The following is a 12,422-nucleotide window of genomic DNA, read 5'->3' as shown; positions in this document are numbered from 1 at the left end:
GTCACTCGGGTGCGGGCTCTGGCACTTCCGCGGCACACGCGTGTGAGCGCGCACCGGCAGTGAGTGAGGTCCCTGGCCAGCTGGCTCGGGGCACCTCCCCCGACGAGGGCCCCGGACACAGGCCGCGCTCACCTCGGACACGGGCGCGGGCTCCGCTCCATGCAGGCTCCTGGCCACACTCGCCCCACAGACACCAAGCCCGCAGGCCTGCAGCCCCCGGTGCGGGGACGCCCGGGCAGAGCGGCTCCGGGATTCCTGCTCTGGAAGCTTCCCGGCCGCCTCCCCCTCCCTGCTCCGTGCGCCCCCACCCCGCCCACCCACTCGCCTTTAATTAGAAATGCCAGGAGAGCGATTTTGGGAGAGTTTTTGCCAGAAAGACTTTCCCGTCCACAGCAGGGGCGGAAGCTCGGGGAAAAGGAGGAGACAGATTGGCTCCGGCGGGGAGGGGGACTTGGGGCGGGGGAGGGGGCCGGGGGGTGCGGGGATCCCAGGGTGGGGGCGCCCGCGCTGAGTGTCGTGGAGTGAGCCAGACCGAGTGGGGCGTGTGAGGGGGATGGGTGAGCATGTGTGGGGGTGCGCGTGGGGGGGCGCGAGTGCGGGGCGCGTGACGGGGCCATGAGTGTGCAGTGTGTGTATGTGTGCGTGCGTGAGAGGCGGGAGAGGGGAGCGGGCAGCCGGGCTGCGGCGTGTGGACCCGCACGGGCCGTGCCTGGGCCCCGCTGGCTGCGTGTTTGTTACCTGCGCCCAGGTAACATCGGAGGACCTGGGCCGGGGCCCATCCTCCGTGGGGTAACCCTGGAAGGACGTCCTTCCCCCGCCACTGTTGCCAGGGCGGCGGAGGGGAATCTCAGCTTCCGGAGCCCCACTCCTTATATGGTGTCTTCTCTCCTCAGCCTCTGCTGACTGCGGAAGGCTCCCGCGCCCGCCGCCCCCTCCCTCTGCCAACCTCGCAGAAGTCTGCAGCTTCCCAGCAGGTTCCCCAGGGGCCTGGAGGGTCAGGGCCCAGCCCCTGCAGGACCGCTCCACCTCCTCCCCACCACCCCAGGGAGAAGCTTCCAGAATCCCCTGGGGGCACTAAGCCGAGAAGCCTTGGGCCTCCCCGAAGCCCTGGGCAAGGGGCCGTCCTGGCAGCCATGGCAGAGGCCGGCACATCCACACCAGTGCCGGGGCGGCCGAACCAAGGCCTGGGGCACGTCCCTCACACGCAACCCGGGAGGACCGTCCCAGGGCAGGGGCGGGCAGCGGCTCGGGCCACACCTGGGACTCACACCTGACACCTGGGAGTGTGCCTGTGCCTCGTGCGACAAGGCTCCCTGACACCGTCTGCTCAAAGGAAGGAAGGTCTGAATATCAGGGTGGTTGTCAGGGCTAATCTATGGCTGGACACCTGCTGCTGGACTGGGCAGGGTCCCCATCAGGGTTGGGGGCAACGCGGACCCAGGAGAGCAGAGCACCCTCCCCACAAAAAGAGAGAGAGAGAGATCAGAGGAGGAGGCCCACCCTGAGACCCTGGGGGAGGGGCTTCCTCCTTACCCTTGGGCGGGGCGGGGGGCGGCCTCTCCCAGCACACACCTGCACCTCCGGGCCCAGCGCTGGGTCGGGGGTGGTCGCCGGTCCCCAGAGCGTCCTGCAGACTTTGCAGGCTGAATGACCCTGGGGAGGGGGCGGTGGAGGCAGCGGCTTAGTCACCCGGGGCCAGTGTGTGTGCAGGGGGTGGGTCCTCCCTCCGCGCCAAGCGCGAGTGGGCGCGGAGGCGGGCCCGCAGGGTGGGCGCGCGGGCCAATGGGAGCCAGGGCTCAGCGCGGGGGCCGCCCACGGGCGCGCTGGCAGCATAAAGAGCCGGCGCGCGGCGGCAGGCTGCAGAGCTCGGCGTCGCTGCTCCTGCACCGCCTTCCTGCGCTGCCGCTTTCCTGAGCTCCCGCCGCCTTGCTGAGCTGCTGCCACCGCGGCGCCAGACCCAGGGTGAAGGAGCCTCCACCGCCCCGCCAGAGCCGTCGCTGCCAGCGTGCCGGCACCTGCGCACGGCCGGACCCCGAATCCCCACCAGCCCCAAGAGCACTTTGCAGCCCGCCTCCTCCCTCCTGTCTGAGCACCGGCGGCGGGCAAATGGAGCTGGACCACAGGACGAGCGGCGGCCTCCATGCCTATCCCGGGCCGCGCGGCGGGCCGGTGGCCAAGCCCAACGTGATCCTGCAGATCGGGAAGTGCCGGACGGAGATGCTGGAGCACGTGCGGAGGACCCACCGGCACCTGCTGGCCGAGGTATCCAAGCAGGTGGAGCGCGAGCTGAAGGGGCTGCACAGGTCGGTGGGCAAGCTGGAGAGCAACCTGGACGGCTACGTGCCCACCAGCGACTCCCAGCGCTGGAAGAAGTCCATCAAGGCTTGCCTGTGCCGCTGCCAGGAGACCATCGCCAACCTGGAGCGCTGGGTCAAGCGCGAGATGCACGTGTGGCGGGAGGTCTTCTACCGGCTGGAGAGGTGGGCCGACCGCCTGGAGGCCATGGGCAGCAAGTACCAGGTGGGCAGCGACCCGGCGCGCCACACCGTCTCCGTGGGGGTCGGGGGTCCCGAGGGCTGCTGCCAGGAGGCTGATGGCTACGACTACACGGTGAGCCCCTACGCCATCACCCCGCCGCCGGCCGCCGGCGAGCTGCCCGGGCAGGAGCTGGAGGAGGCCCAGCAGTACCCGCCCTGGGGGCCGGGCGAGGACGGGCAGCCCAGCCCCGGCGTGGACACGCAGATCTTCGAGGACCCGCACGAGTTCCTCAGCCACCTGGAGGAGTACCTGCGACAGGTGGGCGGCTCGGAGGAGTACTGGCTCTCCCAAATCCAGAACCACATGAACGGGCCGGCCAAGAAGTGGTGGGAGTTCAAGCAGGGCTCGGTGAAGAACTGGGTGGAGTTCAAGAAGGAGTTCCTGCAGTACAGCGAGGGCACGCTCTCGCGGGAGGCCCTGCAGCGCGAGCTGGACCTGCCGCAGAAGCAGGGCGAGCCGCTGGACCAGTTCCTGTGGCGCAAGCGGGACCTGTACCAGACGCTCTACGTGGACGCCGACGAGGAGGAGATCATCCAGTACGTGGTGGGCACGCTGCAGCCCAAGCTCAAGCGCTTCCTGCGCCACCCGCTGCCCAAGACCCTGGAGCAGCTCATCCAGAGGGGCCTGGAGGTGCAGGACGGGCTGGAGCAGGCGGCCGAGCCCCCCAGCCCCCCGCTCCCCACCGAGGCCGAGGCCGAGGCTGAGGCCGAGGCGCTCACGCCGGAGCTCACCAACGAGTCTGCGGCCAGCGACCGGACCCAGCCCGAGTAGAGGCCTCCGGGCCCGCCCACCACGGCCTTTGCCGACCAGGACTTTCCAGCTGGCCCGACTCCCACAGGGGGCGCCCCGCCCTCGTCCTGGGGGCGCTCCCCTTCGCCTCCCAGCCTGATTCACACAGACACGGGTCGCCCAGCTCTGGACAATGCCCCCCCACCCCGTGAAGGAGCCCCTGTCCCCTGCAGGGCCCTGCCCTGCCACCCCGCCTCCGTCTGTCTTCCAGGGCCCTGGGCCGGCCTGGGCCACCAACCCCCCAGCCACGCAACACACGCACTCTCAGGCCACAGCAGTAATCCCCACTTCCCTGTCCTGCTCCATGCCTGGGCCCTCTGGGCACCCAGAAGCCAAGTGTCCCAGCGACACCAAGCTCGGGGACACCCCCGAGCAGAAGCAAAGCACAACCAATGCCGTGGAGACCTCCGCTCGGGGCCGCAGCCCTCTCCTGGCCATCGCCGCACAGGACAGCCGGCCAGCCTCGGACCGCACGGCGCGCTCCCTGTCCTAGAGGACACCCGAGGCGCAGCCGCAGCCGCAGCCGCAGCGCAGCCGCAGCAGCAGACCTGGCCGTCCCGTCTCCTGGCCCCTCAGGTGAGCCCCGGCCTCGGGGCACTACCAGCAGGGGTCACCGTAGCGCTGAGAGGGCCCAGGGCCAAGTCCCTGTTCCAGAGCAGCCCACGGAGCCTCTGAGGCACCCCAGCAAGTTAGCCGCAGGGCTGGGGTGGGGGCGGCAGGCGGAGGGGCGGGAAGCAGCAGAGAGCTCGGGGTCAGGGGGCGGCCGGGGGGAGGCGGGCTGGGGGAGGTTGCCGAGCCGGCTCTCACACCTCCCGGGCTCTCTCCCCCAGCAGCATCCATGATTCATGCCAGCTCGGCCCGGTGACTCACCCCTGGCAGGCGGAGGGTCCCAAGGAGCCTGAGTCCTCACACCGGCTGAGGCAGCAGCCGGTGTCCACAGAGCCAGGAGAGCGACAACAGGTAACGGAGCCCCCCCCCACACCGAGAACCTGACCCTCAGCTGTCTCCCTGGGGCTGTTGAGTCTCCCCAGGGCCCAGGCCCCTCCCCCAGGGCTCCGGGCAAGCTGGGGGGCGGCCCACCAGGGTCCCTGGGGCTCTGGCCCAGAGCGGCCCTGACCTTCCTGCCGGCACCCCGCCCCTGCCCCATCCCTGACCGGCCTGCGTCTTCCTGTCTTTCAGGTCCTGAGGCTCGCCCAGAGCCCTGCTGCTGTGCGGGCATTGCCCGCTCCCTCTCCTCCCCCCAGCTGCCTGCACGGAGGAGACGTCTGAGGCCACCGAGGGGCTGCCGCAGAGAGGAGGGGCCCGGGAGAGCCGGTGCTGAAGACGCCCGGGGCGAAGGCCAGGGCCTGGTGCTCTGCCCACCCTGCCGGCCGCCCGCCTGCCGGCCCTGGGCCCCTGTGGCTGGAGTCACGGTCATCACCCTGGCCCCGTCTTACTCCAGCCCAGGAGCCGCCACGCACTGTGCGGCCTCCTCTCCCCCAAGAGCTTCCCGAGAGCCCTGGGGCAGAGGCCACAGCCCCTGCCCCGGCCACAAGGCCACAAGGCCGGCCCCAGGACGCCCCAAAGCCTCGGCTCCTGGGGCCCCAGAGGGCTCCCCGCCGGCCCTGCTATTGCCCAGGCCGGATCCCCACCTCCCGGCGCCAACACCCTGGTGCTGCAGAGCAGGGCCTGTTTGGGGGACCCCTGTCCTGCCTGCCCACGGGGGGCTCCCAGATTCGGGGACAGCCTCCGAAGGTGACCCTGCCAGCCCTGCCACCCCGTGCGCCTGCTGGACCCCCACATTTTATTTCTGCACATGAGCCATAAGCCATCCTCACAGGCTGTGGGGGCCCCAGGTCCCCTGCCCCCACAGACCAAGTCTGAAGGCCCAGCCAGGCTGGGGCCGCCCTCCCGCCCTCCCTGAAGACAGACTCTTTCGTAAGATTTTGTTAATAAAATGCTGAGACCTGGTGGACTGTGTGCGGCTTGTCTCTGCCCACGGGGCATCGGGTGGAGCTGCCAGAGGATGCAGCTCGGGGCGGCGGGTCCCCAAGTTCGGATCGAGGGGCCCCTGGGAGCCCTGGGGAGCACAGCCCGCAGCCCCCAGGGCAGCCACTCAGGTCCTTGTTCCTCAGGCCAGAGGAGCCTTAGGGACCCCTGCAGAGGCTGGCCAGGGCAGCGCCCCCCGAAGGGGGCTGAGGCTGCCCCCCTTGCCTGGGCGTGCATGTTGGGGGGTCCTGGGAACTCTTGCACCGCGGTCTGGGCCCCACCGAGCCTGGGGCCCAGGGGTTCTCAGGCCCTGGAGCCGCGGGGAGCGGGCAAGGCAAGTTCCTGCTGGGCAGGGGCCCTGGTGAGTCCTGGTTGCAGGACCACGAACGTGGTCTCTCTAAGTCTCAGTTTTCTTGTCTTCAAAACGGGGGAACCTTCACTCACACAGCCCACGTGTGGAGACAGGAGCTCCCTCTGCTGCCCTGGGGGTTGTTGATCTCACCCGCCTCTGCGGGGGATGCTGGGTCCCCAGGGGGGGGAGAGGTGGCCTGGAGAAGGTCTTCACGAGAAGCAGGCGGGGTGGGAGGCCGGCGGTGAGAGGCCTGTGTGAAGGACCCGGCCCTCTGGCGGGGGCTGGCTCGGCCACGGCGGGGTCGCGGGGCCGCGGGGCCGGGGGCTCTCCTGCTGCAGGTGAAGGTGCCGCTGCTCCACGAGCTTTTCTGCAGACGGAACCGGGCCCACAGTAGCGACCGCCCAGTCCAGTCGCCCCGACGCCGGGCCTCGGCGACGGCTAGGGGAGAGCTCGACGCCCGGCCTGGGGACAGCACCCCAGCCGAGGGCCACCACAGCCTCGTGCGAGCTCTGTCCCCCAGGAGGGGCTGCTCTGTCGGGGCAGGGTGCTGGCCCAGGCGCGGAAGTCGGGGGGCGAGGCGCCTGCAGGGGGGACCCACCCAGCCCAGCCCAGCCCAGCCCAGCCCGGGCAGGGTGAGAGCCTGGACGCAGGGCCAGAGGTCGGGCCTGCGGGGACCCGAGAGGGGAGCACCTGCCGCCAGGGTTTCTGTCACTCACTCTGTCCCCGGGGAAAGAGCCACTGCCTCCCCACTCTTCCCTTTTCTTTGTTTTGAGTGACAAGGGCGCTGAGAGCGGGGAGAGCGGGGAGCGGGAACAGGAGGCAGGCGCCACGGGGCGGGGGCCCCCGCGGGGTTTCTCTAGGAGGGGCGCACGCTGCCGCACAAAGCCGCCAGCGGTGGGTGTCCTCTGCGCCCACATGTCCACCGGGGGCTGCATCGTAGCCCCCAGTCCCAGCGGGGGGGGCCTGGAAAAGGCCTGACCCCCCACCCCAGGGCCTCCCCTCCCTGCCCCCTCCCCAGGGCAGGCCGGCCAGAGGCTCCCTGTTTTTCCGTAACCGCGCAGGGAGCCCCCGGAGGCTGCCCCTTGTCCCTCCCCCAGCCTTACGCGGTCCCGGGGTGGCCCCTGCCAGGAGAGGCCTTCCGCCCTGCCTGTCCCGCCAGGCGGGGGCGCCACTTTTGTTCATTGAATATTCAGTGTTCAGGTGTCAAGACCCTGAACATCCATCCCCCAGGGCAGCAGCCAGCGACTCGGTTTCCTTTTATACATGTTTGTTTGCTCCTGGAATCTCGGATCCCCACTTCCAGTGGTCCCAGCGCCACCCCGCACATATCCCTCCCTCCTCCCGCCTCCAAGGGGCCGTCCTAGCGGCCGCCCGCCCCATGGGTCTGCTTCCCTGTTTGGTGCTCACTTCATGGAATAAAAATACCTTTAAAAAAAAAATGCTGACCGGGCAGCTCCTGGGCCCGCCGAGGTGCGCCCTGCTCAGGCGGAGGCCCCCGCTCCCAGCCACTTTGAGGGCCCCGCCAGCCCCCACAACAGCAGCGGGTGGGGACCCCGTTCCTAGGTCTCAGGCCCCCTGGGCCCCTCCTCCTGCACTGCCCACCCTTCTGTCTCTACTTGTTAAAATTTTTTTTACGTATTTATTTTTAGAGACAGGGGAAGGGAGGGAGAGAAACATTAACCACTTGCCTCGCCGTACACTCCCCCAACTGGGCACTGAGCCCGAAACCTAGGTATGTGCCCTGGCCAGGAACCGAACCTTTCAATTTGTGGGACGATGTCCAACCCCGGAGCCACACCGGTCAGGGCTCTGTCTGTCCTTCTGTCTCCCTCTCAGCCCCGTCCTGCCTGGCACTTACCTCCCGGAGCCCCACCTCCTCCCAGCACCCTGCTCCCTCTGACCCGCCCTCCTTGCAGGAGTCCAGGACCCGGGCACAGCCCCCACCTCAGCGACCTCTGAGCACGTTTCGGAAGGGCCCGGAGCCACCGCGTGTCCCACCCCAAGCCCCTTCCCACGTCCTTGGCTGGACCCCAAGCTGGGCGCTGACCCAAGGAGGAGTCGCAGGGGCTTCTGGGGTCTCCGCTGGAAAGGGCGGGGTCCAGCTCCGGCCGCTGTCCTGCCTCCGAGTCGTAGCCCCGTGCAGAGTGTGCCCAGCATTTGCTCGGGGCGCCCAAGGGAGGCACGTCTTGCTTAGAAGCTGGTCCTCAAAGGTGGCAGCTGCCTGAAGAGGGAGTGAGCTCCTCGTTCCGGGGGTAACCAAGTGGCTCTGGAGAGACATCAGACCAGGGGCCTCTGGGGCCGGCCCGGACTCCGCCTGCAGCTGCCTCTGGGAGTCCCGCTGGGAGCCGCAGAGCTGCCCACGGCCCTCCCGCTCCCCCCCCCGCCCCCCCCAGGGAACGGCCTTGTGGGCCAGGCTTCCATGCGCCCTTCCCGCTCCGGCGTCTCCCAAGCCCCCCGCCCTCGGGGTGACCTCCGGGGACCCTGCCCTCCCCTCCCTGCCCTGGCCCCTGCCTGGTGCTCCCCGAGGACGGAGCCCCCATGCCAGCCCTGTACCCCCTCCCCCGGCGCCTCCTTGGGGCACCCTGGGCTCCCCGCTCCCGCGGCTGGCTCGTCTGGCGTCTTCCGTGCCAGGAGTCTGAGTGCGAAGGAGGCTATTTTTAGCCCTTGTTATCCCCGGAATTATCTTGTCTCTGTGTTGCCCTGGTGCTCGGTTCAGCCGGAAAGTGTCCGTCTGTCTCCTCGCACTCTGGAGGGGGGCTGGGACGGGGGACCCCGCAGAACCTCCTCTGCACACTCCGCCGGGGCACTCTGTCCACTTCTGGCTCCCAGGAACTCCTGATACGTCCGAGCCAGGCGGGACGGGGCATGGGAGGGGGGCCGGGGTTCAGGCTGGGCCCTGCCTGCCCGCACAGCCCGCCTCGGGGCCGGGGGGGCGCCGCCGGAGCCGGCTCTGCGACGAGCCAGCCGTGTCCGGGGCAGCGCAGACCCGGCCCTGGAGCAGGAGCCCTGCTCTGCTCTGGTCCCGGGCGAGGCAGGAGCTTGTGGTCCACTCAGACCCCCAGCCCTGCTGGAGCTCGGTCCTCGGTCAGGAGGAGCCAGGGAGGGGACGGCGAGGACACTAACTGCAGGCTGCCCGGTCAGCACGGGGGCTTCCCCTCCAGGGAGGGGGAGCGGGGAACGTGGGGGCCGGCACTGCCGCCTGGGTTTCTCAGCCTGTCCTCTGCTGGGGGCAAGAATGCAGTTGAGGGGGAAGAGGGGAAGCACAGGACGAGGCTTCTTGGTCAGGGGACGTGCCTGAGGGCCTGGGGCCAGGACCCCCCCCCACAAGGATTCCGGTTCCAGGTCCCCAGGCTGTGCTGAGGTGCTCTCCCCTCAAATCTGCCCTGGAGGTTGCCTGCCCCCCGCTCCCCAGCCTCCGAAGGCTCCCCTCAGCCCGGCCTGCCAGGCCCTCAGCCCCCTCCCTCCCACCCTGAGGTAGCCCACACAGGGGACACCCAGACACTTTGCCTGGTCACACTGCCCCCTGGCCGGCCTCTCCCATGATCTGCAGGTGGTCCGTGGGCTGCCTCCTCCAGGAGGTCCTCCATGATCTTGCTCGCATCGAAGTGGGCCCGAGCTGGTCAGTCAGCCTGGACAAATCACCGCATCACAGCTCTGCTCCGACCCCTGTGAGTCTCCCCGCCCCAGGAACAGGAGGGGGCCCCCGCCTGCCATTTGGCTCCTTGGGACACTCCTCCCGCACACTGGCCTGGCCACCCCGACGGCGGACTCGGTTATCCTGCTGGGGCCTGTCCTCGGCCGGCAGTGCCCTCCTGCCACCAGCGCTGGCCACCGTGTGGCTCCCTCAGCCTGTGGCCGGGCCTTTCCTCCGTCTCTAGTTCTCTCCGGACGCTCAATGTTGAACTTGTTGGTCTTTTAGTGCTTCTTGCATTTGCAGTCTTCTCCCTTCCCCCCACCAGCGAGGCGTTGCTATGGGAACGAGGCTGTGGCACCTGCAGCGCCCCAGCTGGGCACGTTCCAGGGGCACCTGCGTCCCTGTGTGTCTGTGGGCGGCAGGACCGGCGGGGGCTCCGGGGCTCCGTGGTGGCCATCGGGGGCCATGGCGGGGGGCGGTCGTCGGAAAGCACATTCCAGCAGCCCCACCAGGCTCAGAGCCCTGCCACGGCCCCCTCCCCTCTCTTCACGGTCACCCCCTCCTGGGCTGACCCCACCCTGCCCACCCTGACGTCAGCCTGGTCATCGCTGTCCAGGAAGGTGAAGGGGAGGGCTCAGCGGCCAGCGGACGGCGGCCGCGCCTGTGTTCCGCTGCCCACCGGGGAGCTGCGAGCCTGGAGGGCCCGTGGGGGCGGGAGGGAAGGGAGCCCGGGGGGGCTGGAGGCCCCACTCCTCCCTTCCCGTCCCGGGCCCTCCCAGCCAGGGTGCAGGTGGCGGGCTGGGGGGCCCTAGGGAGCCCCAGGGGGAGCGGTCCCATCCCAGACAGAGCCCGGGCCCCACAGGCCAGGCTCGCCGGCCGGCCCCCAGCCGGGGCAGCCTTGCGTTGTGCCCCGGCCCCGCGCCCCCTACGAGAGGCTGTCCCACCCCCGCCCCCGCCCCCGCGAGCCTGGCGTTCCTCCTGCGCTGGGCCGGGTTTTGCACGTACTGGGTTAAATAAAATGTGCGACTAAGATGAAGTTCACTTCTATTTTTTTATTGTGGCCACTAGAAAATGTCAGCGACGCTCACCTATTTCTGTTGTTTGGTGCTGTCTGCCATGCCCACAGGAGGGAGGGCTCCCTCCCCAGTGGGCACAGGGTGGGGGCGGGGGGCCGTGTGCTGGCCTTGCCTGCCCCAGGGGTCTCTGGAGCCCCGGGGCCCGAGGGCTCCGCAGGCTGGGACAGGCTTCGCCTGGCGTCTGAGGTGGCCCCCGTCACCTCGGAGGTGCAGGGCTCCGAGTCCCAGGGCAGCGATTGGCTCAGGGTGGCTGGGGACGTGAGGGAGGGCGGCCTGCCACCCAGGCCACCCGGCTCCTGGCAGTGGTGGCTTCCAACGCCCGAGGCCCATTTCATGCTTGTTCCCCACAAGGGGTCCCTCCCAAGGCGTCCCTCCCAAGGCATGACTGGGCCTGTGCCTTGGTTGGCCTCTTGGGTACGCAGACCAGAGGCTGGGACTCCCCCTTAAAGAGGCAGCGGGATGAGAGGGTCGCCCCCGGGGAGAGCAGCGAGCCCCAGGCAGGATGCGTCCTGGAGCGTGGCTGCTCTGGCGCTCAGGCCCGAAGCCGGGCACCTGGCGCACGCACTGGTGGCTGACCCGCCCACAGGGTCCGAGGAGCTTGGGCCCTCACGGAACAAATCCCTGAGCGCCCCAGGCCCAGCTGCTGGCTCGCCCACCCAAGTTTGCCAGCAGCGGCGGCTGTGGGCCCCTGGGCCGAAGCCACGGTAGCTGCTGTGAGGAGCGGGGTCCCGTTCTGCCCCCCACCGCCCCACCAAGAGCTGCTTTCCTCCATCATCATGGGAGGGGAGCCCCGGCGACTCGCTGGCTGCAGTGTGGGGAGTGGGCCTGGCTTGCTTGGAGGCCTCCCCGCCCGCCCCAGGCCCCAGGCGGCCGAGATGGGCCTGCCGGTGGTGCCCAGGCCCCAGAGCCAAACTTGCTTTAACCCCGAGCCTCCTCCCCGGTGGGAGGCCTGATCTGCAGCTGCCCGCGCAGACCAGCTCCAGCTGTCCGTACCCTCACCCTCACTCCCTCATCTGACAGACACTTGCTGAGCCTCTCGGTGCGGCCTGGCCGCTCCGTGTGCGAGGCGCTGACACCAGGCGCAGAGCGGGGCAGACGGGACGCCACGGCCACGTGGGCCGAGAGACAGCCAGGCGCCCGGCGAAGCTGCGCCAGGGAAGCCTGCGGAGGCTGTGCCGAGTCCCCGGGCCGTCAGCTGCTGAGTCAAGGGACGGGCGTGGGCGCCCAAGGGGCTCCAGGGGGTGGGCCAGGGGCCCAGGTGGGCGGCGCTCTTTTCCCCACCTGCCGCCCGCTGCCCTCACCCCGCCTTGGCCAAGGTGCCCCTCTTTTTCTGCGAGCATCCAGCCGGGTTGTGGGGCGTGCGGAGGGGCTCGCTGGGACCCCGCAGGAGGAAGGGGGCGGCGCTGTGGTCCCCCCTCTGGGTGGACGTCCTAGACCAGCCAGCGGCCACGGCAGGGAAGGCCCAGCCGCTGTCACTGCGCGGTGAACGAACACTGGAGTCAGATGGGACGGCCCGTTGTGGGGAGCCCTGGGCTGCAACGGGACCCGTTTTGGGGCGTGGCAACAGCCAAGGGGGCCCCCCCGTCGGGGGATCGCTCTGGCCCCCGAGAAGGGGGCCCCTAACTGCCGGCCCCTTCCGTTGGAGGATGGAATTCTGAGGCTGGGTGGCTGCTGGGGACGGCCCGCCAGGCAGCCCGAGGGTTTTGGACTCACTTTCTCAGGAGCCAAGTCCGCAGGGAGCGCTGGGGGCAGGACTCACTTGCAGAGGGTCTCTCTGGAGGTATCCACTCCCCCTGCCTCTGCCCAGTACCATGGCGGGTGCGGGGGGCACCTCCCGCAAGCTGCCCGCCGCCCGGCCGGCCAAGGGCCGCACTCCGCGCGCGGCGCCCTGCCCTGCGCTGGGCCCTCCCGGCCTCGGGCCGCCGCTTTCTGCCCCGGCCCCCCCCCCCCCCCCCCCGGCTGCAGCGCTCGTGGGCCGGCGGGGAGCCAGGCCGTAAACGGTCATCTCCCCGGGCGGCTCTTCGTCGGCTCGGCTCAGAGAACAAACGCTCTGCTGTTCCGTGTC

General features: G+C 69.9%; 1 protein-coding gene across 1 annotated transcript; it reads left to right on the top strand.

Annotated features, from left to right (window-relative positions):
• The first annotated feature begins 1,911 nt into the window (after nucleotides 1-1,911).
• Nucleotides 1,912-3,309, top strand: ARC (activity regulated cytoskeleton associated protein). Its single transcript, XM_054590111.1, has one exon. It carries the CDS (start codon nucleotides 2,107-2,109, stop codon nucleotides 3,307-3,309), a length of 1,203 nt encoding a protein of 400 aa, XP_054446086.1. The 5' UTR covers nucleotides 1,912-2,106.
• Nucleotides 3,310-12,422: the final 9,113 nt, after the last annotated feature.

The sequence above is a fragment of the Pteronotus mesoamericanus genome, unplaced genomic scaffold (genome assembly GCF_021234165.1).
Source record: "Pteronotus mesoamericanus isolate MK-2021 breed Mesoamerican mustached bat unplaced genomic scaffold, CSHL_Meso_final scaffold_174, whole genome shotgun sequence".
NCBI lineage: Eukaryota > Metazoa > Chordata > Mammalia > Chiroptera > Mormoopidae > Pteronotus > Pteronotus mesoamericanus.
Note: the sequence above shows the minus strand (reverse complement) of the source record. Positions and strands in the feature narration are given on the sequence as shown.

What these genes read in the sequence shown, in the direction of transcription:
- ARC (XM_054590111.1), top strand. Translation starts at nt 2,107, where the DNA reads ATGGAGCTGGACCACAGGACGAGCGGCGGCCTCCATGCCTATCCCGGG.